Source organism: Mangifera indica, chromosome 8 (assembly GCF_011075055.1).
Source record: "Mangifera indica cultivar Alphonso chromosome 8, CATAS_Mindica_2.1, whole genome shotgun sequence".
In the NCBI taxonomy this organism is placed as follows: domain Eukaryota; kingdom Viridiplantae; phylum Streptophyta; class Magnoliopsida; order Sapindales; family Anacardiaceae; genus Mangifera; species Mangifera indica.
The window spans coordinates 1901634-1928967 of NC_058144.1; the positions used below are offsets into that span (position 1 = coordinate 1901634).

General features: G+C 34.0%; 4 protein-coding genes across 14 annotated transcripts; 2 read left to right on the forward strand and 2 right to left on the reverse strand.

Annotated features, from left to right (window-relative positions):
* The first annotated feature begins 8068 nt into the window (after positions 1–8068).
* LOC123222334 (phospholipase A1 PLIP1, chloroplastic-like) lies at positions 8069–9494 on the forward strand. Its single transcript, XM_044645032.1, has 4 exons — positions 8069–8227; positions 8521–8884; positions 9044–9103; positions 9181–9494. The coding sequence occupies exons 2-4, from the start codon at positions 8741–8743 to the stop codon at positions 9310–9312; spliced, it is 336 nt and encodes a 111-aa protein (XP_044500967.1). The 5' UTR covers positions 8069–8227; positions 8521–8740; the 3' UTR covers positions 9313–9494.
* LOC123222333 (zinc finger CCCH domain-containing protein 1-like) lies at positions 9105–12066 on the reverse strand. 11 transcript variants are annotated; one of them, XR_006503613.1, is made up of 6 exons: positions 11928–12066; positions 11613–11685; positions 10692–11515; positions 9922–10193; positions 9492–9568; positions 9105–9417 (listed from the first exon to the last, which is right to left on the reverse strand). XR_006503613.1 is itself a non-coding variant. In XM_044645029.1 (4 exons), the coding sequence occupies exons 2-4, from the start codon at positions 11647–11649 to the stop codon at positions 10086–10088; spliced, it is 969 nt and encodes a 322-aa protein (XP_044500964.1). In that variant the 5' UTR covers positions 11650–11685; positions 11928–12066; the 3' UTR covers positions 9683–10085. The 11 variants fall into 11 exon arrangements, 3 of the variants coding, with proteins under 3 accessions (XP_044500964.1, XP_044500965.1, XP_044500966.1); XR_006503612.1 differs by having other exon boundaries at positions 9492–9572; XR_006503611.1 differs by having other exon boundaries at positions 9906–10193.
* Positions 12067–12202: 136 nt separating this feature from the next.
* LOC123222335 lies at positions 12203–20153 on the forward strand. Its single transcript, XM_044645033.1, is given in 10 exon segments — positions 12203–13105; positions 13108–13169; positions 13353–13541; positions 14244–14342; positions 14449–14613; positions 14695–14797; positions 14910–15086; positions 15688–18173; positions 18914–19503; positions 19598–20153. Coding segments are annotated over 10 exon segments (4050 nt in total). The 5' UTR covers positions 12203–12936; the 3' UTR covers positions 19608–20153.
* A 983-nt stretch (positions 20154–21136) lies between these two features.
* LOC123224211 (DEAD-box ATP-dependent RNA helicase 31-like) lies at positions 21137–26210 on the reverse strand. Its single transcript, XM_044647814.1, has 10 exons — positions 25076–26210; positions 24796–24902; positions 24244–24299; positions 23549–23773; positions 22982–23188; positions 22817–22903; positions 22611–22706; positions 22121–22336; positions 21742–21924; positions 21137–21558 (listed from the first exon to the last, which is right to left on the reverse strand). Exons 1-10 carry the CDS (start codon positions 26005–26007, stop codon positions 21331–21333), a joined length of 2337 nt encoding a protein of 778 aa, XP_044503749.1. The 5' UTR covers positions 26008–26210; the 3' UTR covers positions 21137–21330.
* Between the last annotated feature and the right edge of the window lie 1124 nt (positions 26211–27334).

Sequence of the window (27334 nt, forward strand, 5' to 3'; positions counted from 1 at the left end):
GACAAGGGATAGTGAGAGGGAAAATTGGATTTAAGTTTTATGAAGACATTAAAAAAATTATATTAAAAAATACAAGAGAAATAAATATAAATTTTTTTTAATTGTTGATTTTTATTCTTGAAAATGACTTTTTTATTTTTATACCTAATAAATTTCATTAACTGAAATTGATAATAGGTGAAAATTGAATATTTTTTAAATTTAAATAATAAAAAATCCTGTCATCAAATTTTGTGTGAAATAATCATCTGGTCTAATTAATATTTGTTCAAAAAAAATTATTATTTTTTTTTTTTTTTTGGTCTTCACTTCTGCTTTATTAACTATGATATTGACTGCCTTGATTCTCCTTGAGCATAAAATTACATTTACCTCATATTTTTCTCACGACAGCACAAGTCCTTGTTAAATTATTTCCTCAGATTGACAGGAGGACTTGATTTCATTTTCTAATGATTCTATGCAAAAACTTTAATAACAATAAAATATAAATTCTCATTTTTTCTAATTTTTTATTTATCAAATAAAATAAATTTGTTAATTTTTGTCAAAGGTGTTGAAAACAATAAGGGATGATTTAACCTCATCCAACCAGAAAATACTTTGTTCGATAGTGTATTTCATATTGTATCCAATCAAATCGTCGATGTTCGCTTATTAGGGTAATATGATAATTTTAAAAAAAAAATTTAATAAAAGATAACATGTAATTTTTCTTATAAGGTGTGTTTTAACTATTTTCTATTATCAGAGTTACATTTTATGTGGGAGTCAGTAGTTTGAAATTTAGGGGTGAAAAGTGATTTCCCCAAACCTTGCACGGCACATTATGATTTGATCATTTTTAATTTGTGGTTAATGTTGAATTGTGGAGTCAATAGTGAGAAAGGGCATATTGGGAAGAAATTGGGATGATGTTAGTACTTTGGAAGTTTGGATGGCTGTTACGCAATACTCGCACCTTCTTGTTCGATTAATAATATTGTTTTTGGGAAAAATATTATTTCCTATTAAATTTGAGTGTACCTCAAAATTATACTTATAATAGATACAAAATTTACGCATCTATTAATAGATTAATTATCGTCTAAATTTTTAATTAAAGACATAAATAAAATTTATTTATAAATCTTAAAACTTTAAAATTTATATCATTCTTCCCCTAGATTTTAAAAACTAATATTTTCACCAATTTTTAAAGTTTACAAAATTTAAATTTCACCCCTAAAGTTTGTTTTTTTCTTCGGCCACCATCATTTCGATAAAAGGCCGATAATTTTCACCCATCTTTCAAATTTAACTATGAAGGACGACGAAAGACAACGAAACATGTTCTTCGTCACATCGTTTAGAAGTGACAACGAAGTGTTTTCCTTTGTCATGTCATCCAAATAACGAAGAACGACCATCATCGAGTTTTTTCGATTTGGATGACACTTCATCATCCAAGGTCGTCCTTTGTCGAAGAAGACCTTCGCTTCTTTTTTATCTTCAGTCAGTTTCCTAAGTCACCGGATATGAAACCTGAAAAAGGAGGAAAAAGTAAATTTTTTAAAGTTTAATTATGGGGGATAAATAGAGTTTTATAAACTAAGAGGGAAAATTATATAAATTTTTTAGGTTTTAGAGTTTATGTATAAAATGATGATTTTATTCATATTTTTAACTGAAAATTTAGACGGAAGTTAGCTCATCAATGGGTGTTTGAATTTTTCATTTGTCGTAAATATGATTTTGAATTTGGACTAAAACTTGGGTGAGAAATTATCCTTTTTCCATTATTTTAAATGGGCCAAAATGAGTATTTCTCATCAAAAGTTTAGTGCAAACCCAATGTTTCATTCGTTAACAATCAAAAATTTAAATACTTATTTTTTTGTTAAATTTTACTGTTACTATCAGAAGCAAAATTGTTATTTAACAAAAAAAATTTAAAAACTAAAAATTTGTTATATTTTCACCCATAGGTTTAAAAACTAACATAATCCCCTATCAAAAGTTTAAAAAACTTACATTCTCTCATAGGGTTTTTGCAACAACTTTTGATGGCTAGAGAAGATGATGATAGCAACGTTTTCTCTCTCTCCAGGCTTTTCTTTCAGTCATGCTCAATTTTCGATCAGCCTCTCTCTCACCTACTAGTGTAAGACAAGACTGATATCTGAGTCTCTTTATAGTAGGACAAAGAGATTTTAGTCTTTTCATCGAGTCGTCGTGTTGAAAAACCCTAAAAAAAAAAAATTGATTTTTCAAACGCCGAATACGAAAAAGAAGGATAAATTGTTTATTTTTAAATCAGAGGAGTGGAGGGAACGTGATGAATTCATTTTTTTTTTAATTTTTGTTAAATAATAATTTTACTCTAATAGTAATAATAAACTTTAATAAAATTATAAATATTTAAAATTTTGATAATTAATAATTAAAAATTTTGATTTACACTAAACCCAGGTGGAAAACACTCGTTTGGTCTTTCAAACGAAGATAATGACATAAATGTCCTTGAACAGAAACTATTTTCATATTGGTTCATGTGTGCTTGTCAGAGTTTCAGCTAGTGCCCTGCACTCTCTTGTAATGGAGCGAGATTCTCCAATTTCATTGCTTTAGGTTAGGTAACAATTTTTAATATATAATTCAAGTTGACATCAACGGTAAGTGCAGATCCAGGTGTCACCTTGTAGATTACCCTTCATATTCCTGGATTTTAATTGGACCACGTTACATTTTCATTAATTTAATTTCCATCATCCGCCCACCGACCTGCTACAAAATGCTTTATCATCTGTCGGCCTTTTCCAATTTGTTTGAATCGCACTTAGGGAACAAATTCGGATCTTAGTAGTTAACCCGTATTTTCCTTTGTCTATTTTATTTTATAAAAAATTATATTTCCCACCCACAGTTGGATTAAAAATCTTTCCGCTAAAATAATATATACAAATAATAATATTTTTATATAATTTATTATTATTTTATTTCTAATTTAAAATTATATAATCATATAATAACATATTATTATTTATACATAAAATTATATATATTATTTATATATATAACACTATTTAAATATTTTTTCATCCTAAATAGTATAAATAACACTCTCTCAGTGTCACTTACAATAGTATATGGGCAAAATAATCATTTTATTGTTCTTTAATTTTGAAAATCAAACTAAAACATTTTAAGTATAATAATTTAACCCTTAAAAGGTTCAAAAACTCACAATCAAATTTTAAAATTTTTTTAAAAATCCTAAATGTCGGGCCACTCCTTGGAAAACCATTATATATTTTAAAAATACTTTATGGTTCTAATAGTTTATAATATAATAGTTGGGTGTATAACTATCATTTGAACAAAAATCTAAATTTTTTTAAATTTCAAAAACCCTTTAATAACATCTTTAATATTTTTAAAAATATAATTCATCATTAAATATACAATTAGTTGTAATTAACACCCTTGTTTATATTTTTACTAGTATAATTACTATTATCATTTGTTATTAGTTTCAAATTGAGACCAAAAAAAAAAAAAAGGAAGAAGAAGGTAAGAGTAAAATGAAAGTAAATATATGAATTTTTATATAATTTGGATGAATAATGTTATGTATATAAATTTTTTATATGTAATTTGGATATAAAAATAAGGTATTATCATATAATATATGTTATTTTATTTTTAATTTAAAATTATTTAATAATATATTAGTATATTATCTCTATATACAAATTATATTTAAAAATATATATACATAAAGTTTCATTCATTTTGGACATATAAAGAGTGTGATTTTAATTTTTGTTAATTTTGAGTTATATGTTTATTTTTAAAAAATTATTTTTTTTTTTTTTTACATTAAATTTGGATGCCAAAACTTTTTATTTTATTAGATTCCAAATTAATAATAGGCCAAATGACTATTTCCTACCCAAGATTTTATGCAAACCCAATTTTTCACTTATTAACTATCAAAAATGTAAATATTTATTCATCTGTTAAATTTTACTGTTTTTGTCAGAAATAAAATTGTTATTTAAATTTATGTTTTTGAATTATCCTAAGTTTTAAAAAAAATTTTGTCCTTTAACCTAGTTATTTTCATATTTAAAAATTGACTTTCCCCTCTCTGAGTCTAGGGTTGCAAAATCTCATATTTTTTGATAGATAGTCGCCCCCAGAGTTTTAGAAAATGTCATTGTCACACTTATTCTTCTTAGAGTTTCCAGATATTTCTCTCCAACTACCAATCATCGTCATTGATAGTTGTCTCTATCCATCTCACCTTCTCGATCACTCTCCCTTCACTCACCAGCCGTATTCGTTGGGGATGAAGACGAATTATCTTCCTTCACGGTTTCAAATCGCTTCGTTGTCAATCGTTTTCCTTCGTGCATCATCCTTCACCTTCCTTTGTGTGTTGTTTGTCCTTGTTAACAGTTGTTGGTCGTCGACTTCCTAATTTGAAACCCACTCATGGTTTCAAATCCAGCAACCGTTTGTCATTGATGGTGGAAATAGAAGACATCTGGAGGTAGAAGGAGTGCTTAAGAGGGAGAGAGAGCATTGGGAGGAAGAAATCGATAGCAACAGAGAAGCTCACTAAAAAATCAAGAAAAAAAATTATAACTTTAAGAAAAAATTATCACTTTTCAAATATTGAAGAGAGAAATTGTTAGATTTTTTAATTTAAAGAGAAAAATATAATAAATTTTTATTTTAAAAATATTTTGATAAATAATAATTTTATTCTTAATAATAATAATAAAATTTAATAAATAAATAACTATTTAAATTTTTTATAATTAAAAATAAAAAATTGAATTTGCATCATATCTTGGGTCAGAAATAGTTATTTGCCTTAATAATGATAAGAAAAAGATGAACTATCATATAGAATATCAATATAGTGTACCTTTATATCTAATATAGGGCATATCTGACAATATATTACTCAGAATAGGGAATCGCTTTTTATTATAATTATTCACCAGAAAAGGCATTTTATACGCCTTTGTCTGGCAGCACCTTGTTTTACGAATGAGTTGAATTGAGTAGAGTTCGGTCCAAAATATCGATGCCATCGCCATTCGTGCGCGGTCAGAGGTCTTAAAGGTGTAGCAGAGAAGCATCATTGAATACAGTGAATTCGACAACAAGACAAATTTATGTACAGTAAAGTGACTTCATGCTCATCTTTTCCTGCCACATGCAGTGTTCCGATCCCACGCCAATTTAGTTAATTAATTTGCCCCGTAAAAGTATCATGTCTTTTAATACAGATCTATATCTGTGTTAGATCCGACGTACGCTAGTTTGACTTAAAAAATCAATTTAATTTAATTTAATTTATAAATTAAATAAGTAATTTGTTTTTATTTAAATTTAATCCATAACTTAAATTAAATAAATTATTAAACAATATTATTTTATAAATAAATTATAAATTCAAGACATAGATTTAAATTATAAATTCAAATCAAATCATTTTTATTCAAATTAAACTCTAATCACTTTAATGTTAATTCGAATAAAGTTATTTTTCATTTGAATTAAATTTATATAAAATGTTATTTGAACTCAATTCGGTTGATATACACCGGCGTAAGGCAATTAAAATTACATTGACAGGACACTGATCGCAATGAATCGAATATATCTAGAAAATAAATTATAATAATTTTTGTTCATTGTAAAGTGAAAGAGAACCGGGTGTTGCATTGCACTTGATAAAAAAAAGGCAAAATTAAGTAAATCATGTAAAGCAAATGTAAAGTTCATCAAGATTCAGATGCTCAAAGTATTGGAAGTCCAGTCATATCATCTCAATTGGACAAACCCAGATTCGTAACAAGTATGGGCACCAATGCTATGTTATAGGAAGACATGAATTTTTTTTATCACAATATAAATCAAAGTAATAATGTTATTGGGTGTTTTCTTTTTTTAATTTTATGATAAAATATTCCCTTAGATTTTGGATACTAAAAAAAGTATCACCCTTTTTCTTAATAAGCAAGTGTTATAGTTTTCATACCCTTTTGCACATTAAGTGAGAAACCATGGACCATCCCAATCTTCCTTTTTGTGAGAATGTTTAAATAGTTAAAAAAAAGTTTTCATAAATGTTGCCACTTTAATTACAATAATGTTGTTATATCTGTATAATTTTAATAATTTAAAGTCAAAAGACGCATTTTCATCCAAAGTTTGATAGAGTTTTAAATTTTCATACAACAGTTTTCAAAACTTAAAGTCTTTTTTGTAAATTAATATCTATTAAAATTTTTAGTTAGATATGAGAATAAAATTATCATTTTAATAATAATATTTTAAAAATATATAATTTATTATATTTTTCTTCAAATTTTAAAAACAAATAATTTTATTTTTATTTAAAGTTTTTTAATTTTAAAAATTTATAATACCATTTTTATCCCCCCTTCGATCATGAGATCTTTGTCTGGATGTATTATTGTCCAAATCTATGCACAAAGATTATCAATTTAATTAGAAAACATTATATTTATCAACTTTTAATTATTTACTTAGATGTTCAACACTGTAAGCAAATAAATTATTTTCCAAACCTTCGGGAGTTGGACTTTTTTTAGCAGCCTAATAAATTTCTACTCTGGTGCAAGCACACAGTTTGTGACCGTGAGATTGTTTTGAAAATGGAAAATATGATTTATGAATTTTATCTTCTCTCCCTGCAGTGGAGGCTCAATTATTTTGCGACATTCTCAACGACAAAATCCAAATTACTTTACAGAAACAACTAGAGAAATAGTAGGCCCGTCCTTTTTTGGCAAAACATGAGAGCTCGTCTTTATGTTCATTGTGGCAGAGCCAAGGACCACAATCGTACAAACTTTGTCGTATTCATTATCCAACCTCTAACTGCCCAGCGTATGAAGTTTCATCGAGGGACGTTGAGTGAGAATAACGTGTCATTTTATGTATGGGTGTTGGTAAGACCTCGTAATGCAGAACAAGCGCTAGAGTCTGAGTTTGTTATCTGAAGTCTGAACCAAAGTGTTCATCCCAGTTGAATCGAGAAATATGAGTGAGAGTGAAAGGTGCGGATGACAACAAGAGAGGGGCATATGGGCAGAGGATATTTCAATCCCCCTTTTTGTTTTTATAAAAAATATTAATCCTTTTTTTTAAATTTATTTTGGTTATAAAAATGACAAAAATTTTATGTTATGTTTTTACTATCTTCTCCTCATCCTCTCTTTATCCCATCTCATGGAAAAAAAATCTTCTCTCATCTTTATAAAAAAAAAAAAATTCTCCCTTTAACTTCTAAATATAACATAAATATGTTAAATAAAAAAATTAACTAAACTTAAAATTAATTAATTATCTCAAATATTGTAAATATTATATATTAATCATCTTAATATACACAACAAAAATATAAATAAATTTTTAAAACATAAATAATCTAAATAAAAATATTAATATCTTTATTTCTGATTATGAAAATATTTGTTATCTTTGTCTCAATCTCTATTTTATTTCTCGTTTTTATTGAAGAATTTTCTTACTATTAGAGTCATAAACCTTAAATTCATATTGAAATTATCATCTTTAGTGAAAGGGGATAAGATTTTAATGAGAATATTAAAAAGAAAGGAAGAAGAGCCAAATTACCATCAAATGAAAAGTGACATGTCCATGATCTTAGGTTAAAAGTGGATAATGAAATTTGAAATTAATACCAAAATTACTTGTCCACAGAGATAATTTTAGAAGTGAATGAAGACAAAATGTTTTTAAAATGGTTTAGTTTATTATTAATGAGTTTACATTTACAATTTTACAATTATTTTATTAATGTTTTTAAAAATTTTGTTGAGTATCGATTATGTTATAGTTACAAGAGAGTTGTAGCTTCTTTTTACATTCTTGCATATTTATAGTGCAAAAAGTTAGAATTGTATGTGAGCATATCTCTTCAAGTGAAGATATGAATACAGTAGAGAGGGTATTGACAGTGTTGATATTGCTGAGGAGAGCAATGAAGCAGAAAGAAAATAAAAAGGGAAAATTGGGTTTGTGAGTGTGATGATTCTGAAGTCGAAGAAGGATGTGGAGTTAGATATGACCGTGAATCCTTCTCGAGTTATTGGTTGAAGTACTACTGTCTGATACCAAGCTATTTTCTCAACTGGCTTTCTTGTGTGAGTTGGCTTATGTGATACCTGAAACTAAGGTATGTGTCATTCTTTTCTTGCATATCATGTTTGCCTATCACCCAACTACAGCATTTCTTAGAACATCCAATAGAATGGCTAGTCTTCGGACTGTCCAAAGCTTTTTGAACTTCGCTATGTTGAAACTTTCTAGCTTCGGATTGTAGAAACAATCAAAAGAGAAAATGATTAGGATTCCCAGGATTTGTAATCGGAGTATTTTCTTTTACTCATTTTATTATCAGAGTGGCCGGGAGTAAATTAGACATATCTAGCTAGACGAAGAAATTAATTCATCCTTTGTAATTTGCAGGCCAAGGATATAAGAAGGTACTACGGCACAGTTTGTAACATCTTCCTTGGAAAAGAAAGCCAAGGCAGCTGCCATAAAAGTTGAACTCAATCAAGACTGTTCGTGAACCGACTCAATTGCTGCTCAATCTTATTCTGAAAACATTGTGAAACTTGAGCAAATATGTCAAACTGACCATCTGTTGCTTCTAAGATTGCTGCATCAGCTGCAAGCTGATTTCATGTTCAATCTCATGGCTGTAGTTGTGGCAGGAGAGAAGGAAAAGCTAGAGGCTGCAAAGGGTCTTAAGTCCCTTCATTCTTCACCCCGTGAATGGTTTGTTTGTGACGATCCAAGCACGTTCACCCGCTGCTTTGTGATTCAGGTCAATTCGTTGCCCCCCTCCTTTATATTTATAGATATACTTTTTTAACAACCCTCTATAAGTGTTTATGTCAAAAGTATTTTTCTTCATTTTCAATACAATTGACATTATAATTAGTATTACTGACTGCCTGACATGCTAGTATTCTTTCTGTTGCAGGGATCAGACTCCCGTGCATCTTGGCAAGCCAGTCTGTTCTTTGAGCCTACAAGATTTGAGGTGAGCTGACAGAGCAACTTTCAATTAGAATGAGAAAAGCAGCTAACACCACTAAAATCTTATCGTCTTTCTCACAGGGAACAGATGTGCTTGTTCATAGTGGAATTTACGAAGCTGCAAAAGGAATTTACAAGCAATTATTGCCAGAGATCATAGACCATCAACATAAATACGGTGCTTCAATTTACTGGTCATTCTCTTCATGGTAGTCTTTCTCTTGTAGTTAATCTAATGCTACTAAATAGAAACATTGTCAAGCCCTCTGCTCTTCGCTCAGTTGTCACATTTGCTTCACCATTTGTGTTCTGTGGAGACTGAAAGATAGTTGATTATTTGGAATTGGACGAGAGCCATGTTCATTGTGTGATGATGCTTAGAGATATTGTACCTAGAGCCTTCTCTTGCAACTATCCCAACCATGTAGCCTTAGTCCTGAAGAGTCTGAATGGCCCCTTGCCTCACACCCTGTCTAAATAAAAATAGAAGTATCTCATTCACACGCAAACATGGCACATCTTTCTTCAATCTACTTTCTAAGTTTCTTTAACTACTGTCTGCTTGTTTATGCAGAAAATGCTGTACATTCAATTGAGGGATTTAATTTATTCTCTCTTTATGTATCTCATATGTACATCTGCCACAACACTGTTAATAATACAAATGTTTAACATTGTATCTACCAGTTGAAACACAGAAATATTCTTACGGGCGAAAAAAGTATGTTCCTTACAAGTAATACATAACATGCACTATAATGAGGATAAAAACCATTCAATATCAAATCAATTAAGCAAGAAATTACCAAGAAAATTGCTCACACTACAGTAGAAGACTTGAGAGGATGGCCATACTACACTGCAAAGTGACAATACCCAATGTAAACAAAAAAAGGAGGTAGCACAGCCCATAGATCTCGTGTCAAAGATTTACCCTGACGAGGGATTTATGGTCCACAGGAACAAAGGCAAAGAAGTTTATGAGCTTATTTTCTACCCTCTTCAGCCATCTTTTTGCGTATCTCATGAGATGTATTAAAAATGCCAAGTGTAGGTTGGTTGCAAACGAAGCACTTCTTGTTCTTTGCATGATGCTGGGGACAGAAAAAACAGGAAAAGAGGGACTTAGATAATTTTTATAATGAGAAAAGAAATATGAACTTGTAAATAGACATAAAAGGTAAAGAAAGTAGCAATTATGTCCCATAGAAGGATGCTCAAGTACAAAATAACTGAAAGCACACCCATGAAAATGTTAAACATCAACAATGTTTAATAGTAATAAACATTTCTCTAAATCAAAGAAGACCAAGAATTCTAGTTTCATTATCAACCTTCTATAACATCACCTAAACCTATGATTTCCCCAAAGACATTTCTTGGAGGAAGTATATGACAAGCTGGGATCTAGTGTGGATAACCTGTAAATAGAAGCAATAATTTTCATATAAAAAAAAACCTTGCATAACCATTTGGCCACAGATACAAAATCAACTGAATCACACATGAATATATATACAATAAAATAAAAAACAAACATTAGATAGATTATGCCTCATTAGTCATTATGATAAAAATGGGACACATTATACCTTTAAAGCACAATGCTCACAGAAGTAGTGCTTGCATTTAGTCATAACAGGATCCACAAAAGGCTGTCTACAAATGAAACAAGCAAAAGGTAATGCATCAGCATCATCTTCGTCACTTGGAACTTCGTCACTTTCATCGGCATCATTCCCTCCCATGGCCAAATTTCTCTTCCTTGCCTTCTCCGCTTCCTCCCACTCCTTTTCCATCTGCCACCCAGACTTGTAATCCCCTCGATCATGCATAAACTTACATGAGTCACCATACCCACAGTAACCAGTCTCCTTGTAATCTTTGCATATGTCTGGCTGATAATCAAACCTTGCAGATACCCTAATATGAGCAGAAGCTCTAAGTGGTCCATGTGAACCACCAGCTTTCTCACTTGAAATTGTATGCTCTCTTCGGAACCCAGCCTTGTGATCAACATATCCATGAATCCCCTTATACAATTTCTCATCACCTGAACTTTTTCCTTTCAAAGCCTCCTCTGATTGCTTAAGGACTTTCTCACGAAGAGCACGAGCGTCTCTTGAGAACTCAGTCTCAGTTTCAAGAGTTGCTGTTGCTTTGCTGTCATGCTGCACTTGAATTTCCTTTGAAGACTCAAACTGAAATATTGACTTATTAGTTTCTGCATTAGATTCGGTGGACCTAGCAGTCTTGGAGGACCCAGTTGAAAAATATAGCTGACCATCAGACTTGGGTGCCTTTTTGAGGTTCTGTAACACTGAACTCTCCGTTTTTGAATCTTCGTCTTCATCTTCATTTATAGTTCTTTTTCTAATGTTTTTATTCTTTGATGGCTTTCTAAAGAAATTGCAAACTTAAATCACAGAAGTCCCAGAATTAGCAAGAAATACAACAGCTAATATAATCAAAAGAAAAAATTAAAAAAAAAATAGACGAAAAAAATAACCTACCTTGCTCTGACTGTTGAGCATCGCCTGACTCGGCCATTTAAAAGTGAAAACGCAAAGCTTCAATTAAAAAACGCTATAAGTTGTAACCACCGAATATCAGATTACAACGCAGGGAACCTATAAATATGCAATTGAATCGCCGAAAATGTAAATTAACTAAAACTCTTTTGGTTTAACATCCAAAAGATAAAACCACCCAAAACACAATCACATATGATCTAAATGCGTAAACCTTAATTGCAGGAACACAGTGAAACTAAAACTCGAATGCATAAACCATCAAAATAGGCATGTTAAATGTGTATTATCAATTACCTTAACTGTGATAGATTATTTTCACAAGTTTGAAATGCTGAGCAAAAATTAGGGCTTTTAGAAAACCGCTTTTCTTTCAATTCTGAATATTATTGGTTTCGGAGAATGAAACGGTGTCGTTTACTCCTGTATCAGAAACTACCTGTGCGTTTGACCGAACTGGAAAAAATTTGGAAACCAGAAAAATACCTTTTACAGCTTGGGCCGGAGCTTCTTATTGGGCTTTGCCCTTCTATCAGAACGGGCTAATTAAGAATGAAAGAAAAGAACGGCTTTCCTCTCTTTCTGAGTTCCAACCCCAGATTCTATCATCCTCCTCTTTCTCACAATATTTGTAATTTCAAAACTCAAAAAACCCCTCGAATGTGCAAACTTCCTCATCGTTCCTCTCTCGTCTTGCTAGCCTCCACAATTCCTTATTCTTGTAACCAAACACGTCCTCTCTGTTTCTCTTAATAAAACCTAATATTTTATCCACACTCCCCATCTTTCCGCCATTTTTTTTATACCCAATCTTGGCTTCTGGCATTTGCTAATTGGTCCTTCTTCGTCCTACCAACTATTCCTATACTTTTGGTTAGCCGACAGACCAATACGTCCGTTTCAAACTTTCTTCTTAGGTTTTATAATTTAAAGCCAAGCCTAATTTTTATCACTGATTTTCTTCTTCTTGTTTTTCAATCGTCTAGGGTTTGTATTCTTTTCTCTGTAGATTCAATTTGTTACAATTTACAATTCTGTATTTTTCTTTAGGTAATACAATAGTCAAATGTTTGGTAGCATTACTTTAGAAAACTTTTCAAAGACACTCAAGTAATTTCCAAGTTTCTTTGTCTGGCAACATTAGAACTGTAATCATTTGAATACCAACAACTTCGTTTAATCCAGTAAAACATTATCAATTATTTATTGTATTACTTGTTGCGGGTTTAAATCTGTTTGCCTTGCTGTTGCGAGCGGTGGTGGCATTTTGGGTTAAGTTTGGCTGAGAGAAAATCGTAGGGATTGCATGGGAGAGCATGAAGGGTGGACGGAGCCACCAAGCGGGCTATTATTAAATGGTTTGTTGCCCAATGAGGCGGCTTCAGCAATCCGTGTTATTGACTCAGAGCGATGGTCGAAGGCCGAAGAGAGAATTACTGAGCTTATTGACTGCATTAAGCCCAACCCTATTTCTGAAAGCGCCGCCGTGCGGTTGCATCCTATGTGGAGGGTCTCATAGTCAAATGCTTCCCTTGTAAGGTTGGCCTTTTTCTATTGATAAATTCCTATTGCATTGTTGTAAAAAAGTTCTCGTTGTTTCTAATTTGTAAGTTAATGTAAAGATACAAAACAAATGGGTGGAGACTAGGGTTAATTTATAGCGGGTAGATTTTTATGCATACTCATTTATTTGTATTTACTTGTGTCCATTTTAATCCACAGGTTTTTACTTTTGGGTCAGTTCCCCTTAAGACATATTTGCCTGACGGGGACATTGACTTAACGGCCTTCAGTAAAAATGAACATTTGAAAGACACATGGGCCCATCAGGTTCGTGATATGTTGGAGAATGAGGAAAAAAATGAGCATGCTGAATTCCATGTGAAGGAGGTTCAATACATTCAGGCAGAAGTAGGTTTCAATGCTTTCCTTAAGTTTTATGTCTTCTACACAGTCTACCACATGGTCTTGAATTTAGTCTTGGTGTCTTATTATATCTAATCCAATTGTGAATATATTTAAGAAAAGTTATGCTTGTGATCTATCTCAGTAGATGGTTTTTGAATTAAGGGAGTTGCATTAGTTGATGCACAAACTTTCAACCTCTCAGTAGAGCTGTAAAAAATATTTGAGCATAAACAATTCCCGAACTGTGGTAAATTGTAAGATATACTCTGATCAGTCATAAGAGGGGAATGCCCCAGTACAAATAGTATATTATATTTGTGTGCTATGGGATATTGTTGATTATTGAAGTATTTCATCTTGTGTCCTGAATAGATAAGCCTTATTCTGTCTCTTTTCTTTGTTATTTCCTTTCAAATTCAATTTCAAGTGTTAAGGATCTCTTATTGTTCATTTATCATGTTCCCTTGAAATTTTAGCATAAGTGTTGCAATGCAATTAGTTGTGATTGTATTCATGCCAGTGATGTTTACTACAGATGATTCTTATTTGTCTACTAAATTTTTATTATTATCTTGAGTTCACCACTGTATTTATCTTGGACAATGTTTGCATAAACTTTCACATAACATGGTTAAGCACTTCTTGCCTTACAGATTTTTTCTTAATGGTAAATTTAACTCTCTCTTTTCCTTGATTTATTCTCAGGTTAAAATAATAAAGTGTCTTGTGGAAAATATTGTGGTGGACATATCGTTTAAACAGCTTGGAGGGTTATGCACCCTTTGTTTCCTTGAAGAGGTGAATGTCCATCCTAGAAAGCTTTAATTGAATCTTTCTTTATAATGCTTATGTGTCTTTCTAAATTGTTTTTTCTTTTTCTTTATCTTCCATAGGTTGATGTGTGATAAAGCACGATCATCTATTCAAGCGTAGTATTATATTGATAAAAGCTTGGTGTTACTATGAGAGCCGTATATTGGGTGCTCACCACGGACTCATATCAACTTATGCATTGGAGACCTTGGTTCTTTACATATTTCATGTTTTCAACAATTCTTTTTCTGGACCACTCGAGGTTGCTATGGGACCACATTATCTCTATCTTCTTACATTTGTTCATTCATGTTTCTGAATGTATGTTCCTTTGCACTTGCAGGTCCTTTTTCGTTTTCTAGAGTTCTTTAGTAAGTTTGACTGGGATAATTTTTGTCTTAGCCTGTGGGGTCCTGTACCCATCAGTTCGCTTCCAGATGTAACAGGTATAAATATTTGTTTAAAGATTCTGATTAATGTTTTTATACTTTATTGCCCAGCGTGCAAATTTTTGGCCATATTCCAGGATTAACATTCCTTATATTGATGCATTTTCAGCAGAACCACCTCGAAAAGATGGCGGAGTGTTACCACTTAGCAAGTTATTTCTTAGCATTACATATGCTGTTTGTCCTGTTGGGCTAGAAAATCCGAGTCAACCTTTCGTTTCAAAACATTTTAATGTGATTGATCCTCTGCGTGAAAACAACAACCTAGGACGGAGTGTTAGTAAAGGTGCTTGTGATCTAAAATAAAATACATTTTCAATATCTAAATTTTTCTTTGTGTAGTCATCACATTCATTGCTTTGCATGGGCTCTAAAACATCTAGCTAAAGTTGCTACTTTCTTTTTCTGGGTTTAATCAGCAAAGATGTTTAATACTTGGTTGAAGTGAACTACATTTTGTTTGATTTGAAATCTTAATGATCTTATTTTTACATTGACATGTTCCCTGCAGTTCTTTGTGTGTGCCAGCATGGAGTTCAGTGGCACACATTAGTAGATGATATGCAGTTTTTGCAATAATTTCTCTTATAAGTTCAAAAATTAATCTGGATGTGGTGGGAAATTCATGATACTGATATATGTATCTGCAACTCAAATTGCTAATGGTATGAGGTCAGGTACTGTTGTTTACAAAAAGACAAGAGTGATGGAACTGTATTTATTATCAAGTTATGCCCATATGCTACTAAATGTTCATAAACATGTAACTTAACATCTTCTGAGAAATATTAATGCTCTTGGTGTAACATCTTGACCTACTTTTGTATAATCTATATGAATGTTTGGTGATTTATTTTAATTTGTACATATATTTTTCAATTATGCAGGTAACTTCTTTAGGATACGCAGTGCATTCGCATTTGGGGCTAAAAGGTTGGCGAGGTTACTTGATTGCCCCAAAGAGGATCTACATTATGAAGTAAATCAGTTTTTTATGAACACATGGGACAGACATGGCAGTGGCCATCGTCCTGATGCGCCAAGGAATGACTTGTGGCAGTTGAGGTTAAAAAATCTTAACCATCAAGTTGAGTCCGAGAATCTTCATACCAATTCCAATTCCAGTGGTCAAAGAAATGAGGTTTCATATGGTTGTGAAACTCGAGTGGACAGGTCACAAGAATCTTTTGGTGCTTCCTCTCAGTTTGAGGAAATTCCCTCTGAAAGCACTTCTAGAAGCAGTTATGTCTCTACAGTTTCTCATGCACAACCCCAAAAGAATCATGGTAACTTGAACAACACCAGGACCTCTGATCAGACTAGAAGGGATAGCGATTCCAATCAGAATGCGCAGAATGATAAAAGTCTCAGAAGTTTCAAGCCTGATACCTTGGCTAGTGACATTAGCAGTAGGTATCTCTTTGCAAGGACACGCTCTAGCCCTGAGCTTACATACACATATGGTGAAATTTCTACCCAAGGAAGACTTAAAAAAGCCTCAGAAAGTGGAAAAGGCCAACTTGCTTCTTTAAGGCTAGACAATAGTAGGAGAAAGAATTCGGAATCTGATAATTTGGTGAATCACGACATTAGATCTTCAACTGATGATCCATTATCTTTTGGCCACACCTCATCCCGTCAATGTCTGGATGCCCCTGCTGATTCAAACAGTGTTTTGAATAGTTACAATGATGATTTGGTCTTGGGTGCCATGGGTGATGAATGTTCTTCTGGAGTGGGCACACAAGGGATGCAACAGGAAGAGCAAGATCTTGTGAACATGATGGCAAATTCTGCTCATAATTTTAATGGACAGGTCCATTTTCCAATGAATATGGCCTCTGGTCACCTACCTCCTGCATTCCCACCTTCTGTTCTAGCTTCAATGGGATATTCTCAGAGAAATCTAAGTGGAATGTTTCCCAATAATCCCTTGATTGAGACTCAATCTGGTGTAAATATGCAGTCTCCCCAAAGTTTGGTCTCTGCACACATGAATCATTATTTTCCTGGCCTGGGATTGGCATCAAATCCAGAAGATTCACTTGAACTTGGTAGTGAGAATTTTGGTCCTTCAGATTTGAACCCTGGGGAAGCCGAGCAGGATCACTGGCATGAGCTGGAATGGGATTCCTCTGGTGGGTTCAATGTTGATAATGGAAACTTTGAGCTGGTTCAGTCAGATGATAAGCAACAATCAACTTCTGCTGGTTATAACTTTGTCCCTTCATCTCGAATAGGTGGCCCTGGCACTTCTAGAAGAACTTCACATAAAGTCACTAAAGAAGCTCGAGGGTCAATAAGGGAAGATCATGCTGATGCTTTTCATCATCAAGATAATTGTGGTAATGAGGTTCACTTTGATGATAGATCCACAAGTTTGAGGTCTACGCTTGCTTCACAAACAAGTTCTCAGAGAAGTAAAGCTAATTCTGAGAGTTCTTGGGAAGGATCATCAGTAAAGGCTTCAAAGTCAGCTAGGGAAAAAAGGGGTCGAAAAACAGCTTCTACCACTTCTTTTGGAAAAGGTAAGAGTGTATCTGAACATTCATCTGTTCAGGCGGATGAAGATAGCAGAGATTGGAATCGGTCACCAACCGTGGACACTGAAATGGCTGATAGAAGCACAGGAACTCAAGCTGGTGGTTCTTTGCATGTTTCAAGGCATCAAATAGCAGGATCCGAAGAAGCTCAAACAAGTGGATCAGATTCGATTATTCCCATTGGTTCAATGCTCTTTGGCCCTGGTTCACAACAGAGAGCTATAGACAATTCAGGGGTTGTTCCTCCCTACACATTTTATCCCACTGGGCCACCAGTTCCTCTTTTTCTTACAATGCTTCCAGTTCCATTTTGCAATTACCAAACTGAGACTGGAACTGTTGATGCATCAGTAAGTCATTTTAGTGGGGACAACGGACTGGATAACAGTGATTCTGGTCAAAACTTTGATTTGTCTGAGGGACTTGACCAGTCTGAGGTGTTGAGTACTTCTAACTCTATGAGAAGGTCTGATGCTGTTGAGCCATCAGAGCGCAAGTCTGACATTCTTAACAGCGACTTTCTTAGCCATTGGCAAAATTTACAATATGGTCGGTTTTGCCAAAACCCACGGCTATCTCCACCTTTCATTTATCCTTCACCCTTTATGGTGCCACCTGCCTATTTACAAGGCAGACTACCATGGGATGGTCCTGGAAGACCCCTTTCGGCCAACATGAATCTTTTTACTCAACTTATGGGTTATGGTTCTCACCTTGTTCCTGTTGCTCCTATCCAATCTTCTTCTAATAGGCCTGCTGGTGGTTACCAGCGTTATAACGATGAAATGCCAAGATATCGTAGCGGGACTGGGACCTACCTGCCAAATCCTGTAAGATTAATTTTCAACAGACCCTTTCTCATGACAGTTTGATTTCTATTCATCCACTTTAGCACATTCATTCTGCATTGATACATTTTTATTTTTGTTTCACAATCACATAGTTAACCAGATGTTAGGTTTTATTAAAACCGAGTATCGCTAGTTCCTGTTCCATTTGCCAGGTTTACTGTACTTGTATTGTGTATGTAAATTGGGTTAACCAGTATTATGGTAAACAGAATTCCCATTGTGTTATTTTAAGGATAATATTTTGTCTGTAATAAGTGGTCTTCTTGAAGAATAATAAGTGCATGGTTGCAAGGGCCACCCCTTAATTTGCTGCCTTATGAAACTAAAAGTATGTCATTTTCAGAATATAATTAAATATAATTGCCAAGTAATGGTTTAGGATCATTGGCTTTTATGGTTGGTTTTTAAGCTCTTCACTTCCTCTAAAGTAGATTAAGATACTGTGCCCAAACCCCAGTCCACTGCCTGAAATACATAACCCTCCTTTTATTTAAAGAAAATATACTTTACTACCTCCTTTTTCTTTGTCTAAAAGCAGATATTGCTTTAGAAGGCAGTGTAATCAAGGACATACAATGCCCTTGATTACTTAAAGAATGCAATGTTCAACTCTGACTGTCTTTTTGCATGTGCTAGTTTCTTTCAATCTCTTAATATAGTTGCTCTAATCAATTGATGGTACAAATAACATTACATTTTTCTTTTTTGTTGTATGTCAGAAGGTTTCTCTAAGGGACCGGCATTCGTCAGGTACCAGAAGGGGGAATTATAGCCACGACAGAGGTGACCACCATGGTGAAAGAGAAGGAAACTGGAATGTCAATTCCAAATCACGAGCATCTGGGCGTAGCCATAATCGTAGCCAAACTGATAAATCAAGCCCACGGCCAGACCGGTTAGCTACAACTGAGAGTCGAGCTGATAGGCTTTGGGGCTCACATAGACATGATAACTTCCATTCATACCAATCTCAAAATGGTCCATTTCACTCAAATTCCACACAGGGTGGCTCTGCCAACGTTGCATATGGCATGTATCCACTCTCAACCATGAACCCCAATGGAGCATCTCTGAATGGACCAGCATTTCCGCCTGTTGTCATGCTGTATCCTTATGATCATAATGCTGCTTATGGTTCTGCTGAACAGCTTGAGTTTGGGTCTCTTGGACCAGTGGGTCTCTCTGGCCCAAATGAAGTATCACAGATAAGTGAGGGAAGTAGATCAAGTGGGACATTTGAAGAGCAGAGGTTTCATGGAAGCTCAGGTCAACAGTCTTCATCAGATCAGCCTTCTCCCCACATCCAAAGGTAGTTAATCTTTCAGTTTTATTCAATTTTATCACTTGATTTATTATTTATCTGGAATTGTTTTATGATGGTCGTTGATTTATCATCTTAACAGGGGGCTTTGATTTTATTGCCTGATCAGTCACCCTAAGAAATTACCAGTTGAAGGATGAGGATTTCCCTCTTGCATTTCCAAACCGGGGAGAGAACAATGGTGAGGAAAGTTATAATGGGAAACCCTCCCATTACCAAGTGTTTTTGCTTTCTCCTCACTCATAAAAAAGGAGATTTTAGTTATGATGTGATTTTATCTGATGATTTCTCCTGGAACATGCTCTTCCACCTTGTGGCTTGTTTGTACACTCGGGAGCTCAATTTTCTAATTTACCCTGTTTTGAAGGATGCAACAGACTGACGTTGAAGTGGGATGCAAGGACTCCGTAATCAGGCTTTCATTTTAGGATACCACACATTGTAACTCTGATCAAGTATAATACAGTCGGGATTAGAATTTTAGGGTTTCGGCATGTTATAAAATTTGTTCTGTCATGATTTCTTTCAAAGAATGTAGTAGCATCTTGATTCATAAAGCTCAGCGTACAAGTTCTCAACTCTAAACTTCTGTTTAAGAAGTTACGTAGCCAAAAATATAAAAGATTACATAAGAGAAATTCGCCTTGTTTATTAGACTCAAACTAACTACTTTTATCAGTTTCCTTTTCGCTGTATGTTTTGTTCACAGCTAGAATAGAATGGTAGCTGGCCTTTTCTCATCATTTAGGATGGTCATGTGGGCTTTTTCTCAGGATTATTTATTGCTGATCACCGAGTACCGAAAATGCAGACGAACTACGTAATGAAACCCCTATTTGTACCATAATTAATTAAATTAACCAATTTAGAGGGGTGATACATTGTTGTGTCAAACGCGTGGGCTGACCCAAAGCACAGGGAATATGGTATGGTCCGCAAGGATCCGATCCATTACTGTAGTGGTCAGGCCAACGGGCTTTTTCAGGTGGAACTTTGGACTTAGACACAAAACCTATGGGCCGGTTTAGTCTGTTACTGTTTTCATAATTATTTAAATAAATAATTAATTAATAATTATAATAAAAAAAAACTTATTTTTAATTAAAATTAACGGATCATTCCGTTATTGTTGGACTTATATCATAAGTCTCATACTTTTCATAGACCTATCTGATTTGCAAAGGTCTGCTACTATACTGCCTTAGGCCCAATCCACCGTTATCAAGTATTTAAACATCAAAAATAAGGTTAAGATTGGGTTGGGTTGGGGGCGTGGATATTTTTACCGGGTTGAATCAAACCTAGTCTAAAATTTTTTTCTTTTTCCCATTTCATCTAATTTTTCCCTTAAAATATTTTAAATCATTAATACCAAAAAAATAATTATATATCTTTATATGAATTCATGCAAATTTCTTGATTGGTTCATAGTTTTTTATTGACATATAAATGATGGGAGTTGGAGCTGATAATGATGAAATGTATTAAGATTTTCAAATTGATTGAAAGTTACATTGTCGATATTATTTGAGATGTTTAGTAATATAATAATTATTATTATTATTATTTGCTGGAAGTAGATTTCTCTTCTGACAAATTTCGGCTGCTGACACAATCGTGATTATCTAGAAACTTGTTTCTTGGATCTTTATATTAAATTCACTTTTAAAAAGTTTAAAATACAAAAGCTCTTAATCAAGACTCAAGACTGATATCATAATATTCAGTTTCAGCACAGGACACATCAAAAAGCTTAATTGGTTACCATAATAAATATGAGAAATTTTCGAAGCTGTAAGTTTCCGCAATATCATATTACTCTGAACGTAAACCAGGTATATTCCTAAGACCCATTTTGGCGAGGACGCGCTTGGGAATAGCTGGAGGACTAACAAGACCCATGCTTCGACTGTATTCATTTGCAAGCTCCACAAGCCTAATTTTGTCCCTCCCCACATTCTTTACGGAATTATAAAAACCAAGCCATGCCTGGTACGCTGCTTCTTTGTTCTTCATCTCCACATTGGTAAGTGCACGCTCTACCTGTAAAACAAATGTTAGTATTTTTGCATATTTGATTTTGGTATTCACTTGTAAACGCATAAGAATTCCCAACCACAGAAAATTTCACTATTCTGATTCAATTCACAGAAAAAAGAAATCATGAATAGGTATTACAATAAAAACAAACAATATACAAAAAATTGAGAAAATATTCAAACTTGCCTTTTTCTGTGTGTCTGGATCAAATGAAGGCACAGGCGCTTTTGTTATTGGTAAATCCTTGATAGTTGATAAAAAGAATTCCTCCCAAGGAGCGAGTAACAATAGGCCTTCCCCTTCTTTGCCTTTACGACCAGTTCGGCCAAGCCTATGTATATATTGTTCTCTATCAGCTGGCAAACCCACCTACAATTGCAAAGAATTATATGGTAAATATATTATCCACAATGGCAGACAGAAAGTTGGTTATACTTTGTATTGACATCCGCAAGGTTTGGACATCAAAGAAAGTGTTAAAAGCATAAAATTTATATCCTTTTCTGAGAAAGTTCTCATTCAAGAAATTAATTGAAAAGATGCTTCTAGATTTTGTCCTATTTACCTGAATGACAAGGGTGACATCAGGATAATCGACCCCACGAGCAGACACATCAGAAGTCACAAGAATGAGACCTTTTGATTTCCTAAATTCATCAGAAACCCTTGTTCTGTAACTCTGGGGCTTTCTAGAGTGTATCTCTCTAACATTCAGCTTCAGCTCACCAAGAAGGTCAGCAACCAATCTGGTTACCATGGCAGTTGTACAAAATACAAGAACCTGCACAAATCAGAGGACAATTTGCACAAAAGAGGAAAAATTAAAGATCTTCCTTTCACTGACAAAAAAATCATAACGAATACAACTGAAGAAGTTTAGACGCCCAAAATCTCCTTTATCACAACCCCTATGATGCCAAACCATGGGTCAGGGACCAAGAATGTGCATAAGTATTAAGCCATACTTCAAAAAGAATTGAAATGTAAAAATTGATTTTTTACGAAAAATCTAACAAAAGAAATTTGAAAGACAGGATTATGGACCACAATTATACCTTATAGTCAACATTATCAGCTACATGCTCTTTCAGAAGAACATACAGGAGGGGGAAGTGCTTGTCTAGTGGAGCAACTAAATGCATCTGTTTAACCTGAAATGATCCAAAATTTTAAAAATTTAAGTACCAAGAAAAAGATTAGTTAGTGGACATAATTGATTGGCTTTGTGCTTCCTCATTTTAAGAATCATCAGAATGCCAACCTTTGAGTGTGTTTCCTCACTTCCTTCTTCAACAGTATTGATGAATTCATGATCTCTTTTCAAAGCGATATGACAAATTTGACGAACCTTCACAACATAAAGCACCTTAAGTATTTTCCTTATTTCTAAAGGCACGCCAAAACAAACCCAAGGTAAGAAATAAACCTCTTCAGGAACTGTGGCAGAAAACAAGAGTGTTTGTCGTTCTTTTGGAACAGCAGCAATTATATTCTCAATGTCCTTTCGAAATCCCATGTCCAATAAATGATCGGCTTCATCAAGTATGAGAACTTTCACGCCCATCAACCTTGTTGCAAATCCTGCAGTATTCTCAATATGATCTCTGAGCCTTCCAGGAGTTGCGACAAGAATCTGAGAGTTTTAAATGTGTGAAAATGTAACCACATCCCTACTATTTCATGATAGATACATGTCACTAACTGGACATTATAGTCAATGACAATGCAATCTTATGTGCAGTACATGCTATGAAGACCATGTTCAGACTGGTTGATGGCTGGGAGTCTCTAAACTACACACAATCATTCTGCCAAGACATTCTAATTTCCTCATTTTGCGTCCAGTACAAGTCAAACAGTTGAAAAACAAGTCAAACAATTAGAGGTCAGTAGACTGATTCATGATTGGCCAATCAAATCCTACAAGGTTCCAATGCGTGACAGGCATTAAATTAAAAAGGATATATGCCCCATGATGTGATAAGAAGCTGACCTGGCAAGGGTTTGCTTGCATCCGCTTTTGCTCCATAGCAAGTCTTGTACCACCTATCACAACTTGAACTCCTATTGATGGATGAAACTTCAGTAGTTTGTTAGCTTCTGCAGCAGCTTGAGTTGCAAGCTCTCGGGTAGGGCATACTATGAGCACAAGAATTGGGGGCCGCTTTTGATCACGACTAACAGGAGGAGATTTTACGACAACTTCAATAGAAGGAAGCTGAAACAAAGAAGGTCTCAAGTAAACAGACTGAATGACTCATGTCCATCTCCTATCCTAGGTGCAGCAAACAAAGAAACTTTTGCTTCCCACAGTTTATCAAAATGACATCAAATTGAAATCCATAAAATGGTAATATTATTATTTCTGTTATATCAAAATCACAGTACAAACTTAATGTCGAAAGTGAACATACCAAACTATAATCACATCCCCTTCACAGCTATTTACTTATTTTCTAATAGTTAAGCAAGGTATATGGTAATTCTTCAAAGTGAAAGTGTGATATCAGTTTTTAAGACAATATGTAAATCTTAAGACAGAAGACCCAAATTTTGATGATTTGAATGCAAATTAGATAACTAGAAAACCTGTCAAAACCATAAAAAGGCGCTATTTATTGTTAGAATTCAGAAAACATTTTGCCTTGGTCTACAAATTAACATAAGATTAGAAAAAAAAAAAATTACCAAAAATGCTACAGTTTTTCCAGTGCCTGTTTTAGCCTTTGCCAGAACATCCTTACCTGGGAAACAGTATAAAAAGAATAAGCAAACCCATATATAAATATAAGAAAATGAAAGCTACTTCAGAGAACTCTAATCATTTTTAGGGACCAAACCAATGGAGTCACAGTTCAAAACAACAGATCAAACTCACATATCAATCACATTATCTTTCTTAATCAGGAGTTTCCATGAGTAAACAAATCAACGAGAACTTTCCTAGCAAAGATGTGCAGTTCATATTATCCATTCTGGCTGAGGAGGTAAGAATGGCATCCATGGTTAGGTTTCGGCATTCTTGTTATTTGAAATATTAGGTTACAAATAACTCTCTCATGAAGAAGTTTCTAAATGTAAATTCATGTCTGATAGTACAGTCTCAAAAAATAGGCGACATTACATAGCAACAATTAACTTAAAAGGAATGGTAATTTACAAGGATGGAATCTAAAGTGTATACACAATCCAAATAATCAAAAATCAAGAACCTTATAGATACATAAGAAAGTTTTTAACCTTTGAGTATCACAGGTAGAGTTGCCTCCTGCACTATGGTCATCTTCTCATATCCAGCATCCTTGATTCCTTTCAGTGACAAAGGGGAGAGCGGATATTGATCGAATCTGCAGGAATCCAAAAGTAGTAAAGTAAGTCAAGAGCTAAATAACATTGGTCACTAAGATCGTCAAGGTTCAACTGATGTAATCATATATGGTAGGCACAACCTCTACTGTTATATTTAATGAAAGCAGAGTGCAAATAATAGGTGAAAGTTAAACAAAACCCCATGACATACCTGCTCTCACTCAAATAAGAATCATATTTCCCTGGCAAGCTTCTTGTCTTACTGCCTTCTTCGTCTAATCCAATTGAAATCCTGGCATTCTTCTGTAAAGTACTATCATCATCATCAATATCATCACTAACATCATCAACGTCACTAACATTCTCATTAAGCAAATCCCCTATACCACTCATTATTCTCCCTCTCTCCTCATTCACTTCATCACCAATATCATCATCCGAAATGAGCCTTTCTCTTTTATAAATTTTCTCTTCTTTCTTGAAACTCCTTCTGTCCTTCCTCTCACTTCTCTTCTCTGTAAAAGAATTATCAATTCCCCCTCTCTCAAATCCACGATTCTTTCTCTGCGAAAAAGGCACCCCATTATCATTCTCAAGATCCCTATTAAACATGGAACTATTATTCCTTGAAAATGAATTAGCTGAGTTCCGATTCACTCTCCTATTAGACCCGTACGATTCACTCTCTCTTCTCCTCTTCATCAATGAAGAGTCTCTATCTCTACGAACAGGCTTCCTGAAATCTGACTCTTCCTCGTCTCTGTTAATCCGTTTACCACGGAATGAGTTCCGCCCTAACTCACTAACCCAGTCACTAAGTTCAGCCTCGTCCTCAATTAAACTCTTGGACCCAGGAATTTCATCTCGACGTCTCTCCCCACCACGAGAGAACACAGGCCTAGAGGCGGACCCGGACCCGGATCGAAACGGGCGAGTGGATAATTTCCGCACACGGAGCTGAAGCTGTGGGTCATTATCGTGAGCGGCGAAACCTAAGTATTTGAGCTTAAAAGGGAAGGCCCGACGCAAAGTGGGTACGACTCCAGAAGTGTGGATAGAGGGTTTAAGATTCATTGAAGGGAAACGGGTGACTGGGAATGAAAGATTGAAGAAGCGAAGATGCGGTAACAGCTTAATGGGCATAGCACAACCTGAAATGACCGTTTGCCGGTTCTAAACGCCAATGCCTTGTGTTTGGACTTGGAGGATGTTATTGTGCAATGGCGAGATTTCGCCAGAATATTAGGTGGACAGAGCAACAGGCAGGATAGAGGTTTTTAGGGTTTAAGATTTGAATTTGGGAGGTGAGGTGAGAGGGTTTAGCAGATGCCGGGCAATCAAAACGACACCATTTTATTTTCAATTTGACTGAATATTCATTTTGTCAAAAAGAATATATTAATATATTATTTTTACCTTGATTCAATTCTCAATTATTTACATTATCAGAATTTGTATTTATAAAAATAACATATGTGGAATGAATTTTCAAGTAAAAATTGATGTAGCCGTTAATTTCGACAATTGCAATTCCGAGAAAAGAAAACAGATAATTAATTAAAGGCCAAATGATTATTTCCCACCCAAGGTTTGGAGCAAACTCACTTTCTAATAATTAACTATTAAAAATCTAAATATGTACCGTTCTGTTAAATTTTATTATTTTTATAAAAAATAAAATCATTATTTAATAAAAATATTTAAAATTTATACAATTATCAAATTTTCTTCCTAGATTTAAAAAAACTAACTCTCCCTCACCTTCCTCTCACTCAAAGTTTAAAAAATTATTATTTTTCTCATAAGGTTTGCATTTTTTCTTGTTGCTTCTCTAGCGACTAGAGCCAACCAACCTCCTTCATTCCATCTCCTAAACGAGGACGAATCATTAGTCGACATGAGATTGGTCAATGATTCGTCAGTGAGAGTCTATACTATACACAGATCTATGTGTCGCATGAATTTGTGCCCTACCAATGATTTGTCCTCTTTTGAGAGATAAAAAATAATGATTTTTTAAACTTTGGATGAAAAAAATGTGGGAGGAATTATTAGTTTTTAAACCTAAGGAAAAATATGATAAATTTATAATTTTTTAAATATAATTATTAAAAAACAATTTTATCCTCAACATAAATAACAAAATTTAACAGAATAGTAGATATTTGAACTTTTAATAGTTAATAGATGAAAAATTATGTTTGCACCAAACCTTGGATGAGAAACAGTTTTTTGTAGGGCTGGATTCAAGCAGAGCCGAGCTCGGCTCGGCTCGGTTCATATATGAGCGGCTCGAGCTCGGCTCGACTCGTTTTTTCTTATCAAAACGACGTCGTTTTTAATATATATTAATCAAAACGATGCCGTTTTGTATAAAAAATTTAAAAAAAAATTCTACCGAGCCAACTCGACCTCGGCTTGAGCTCAGTTAAGCCAAGCTTGTTTCGGGCTCGATCGAGCCGAGCTCGAG

Excerpts from the sequence above, each read along its gene's own strand:
- LOC123224211 (XM_044647814.1), bottom strand. The coding sequence starts at position 26,007 with ATGCCCATTAAGCTGTTACCGCATCTTCGCTTCTTCAATCTTTCATTC. Across the intron at positions 24,300-24,795 it reads TCTACCTGTGATACTCAAAG|GTAAGGATGTTCTGGCAAAG; the intron begins GTTAAAAACTTT and ends ACTGTTTCCCAG. Across the intron at positions 22,337-22,610 it reads CTGATAATGTTGACTATAAG|GTTCTTGTATTTTGTACAAC; the intron begins GTATAATTGTGG and ends TGATTTGTGCAG.
- LOC123222333 (XM_044645029.1), bottom strand. The coding sequence starts at position 11,649 with ATGGCCGAGTCAGGCGATGCTCAACAGTCAGAGCAAG. Across the intron at positions 11,516-11,612 it reads TGCTCAACAGTCAGAGCAAG|TTTGCAATTTCTTTAGAAAG; the intron begins GTAGGTTATTTT and ends CTGTGATTTAAG. Across the intron at positions 10,194-10,691 it reads GTGAGCATTGTGCTTTAAAG|CATCATGCAAAGAACAAGAA; the intron begins GTATAATGTGTC and ends TTCTGTCCCCAG.
- LOC123222334 (XM_044645032.1), top strand. The coding sequence starts at position 8,741 with ATGTTCAATCTCATGGCTGTAGTTGTGGCAGGAGAGAAGGAAAAGCTA. Across the intron at positions 8,885-9,043 it reads CCCGCTGCTTTGTGATTCAG|GGATCAGACTCCCGTGCATC; the intron begins GTCAATTCGTTG and ends TTTCTGTTGCAG. Across the intron at positions 9,104-9,180 it reads TTGAGCCTACAAGATTTGAG|GGAACAGATGTGCTTGTTCA; the intron begins GTGAGCTGACAG and ends TCTTTCTCACAG.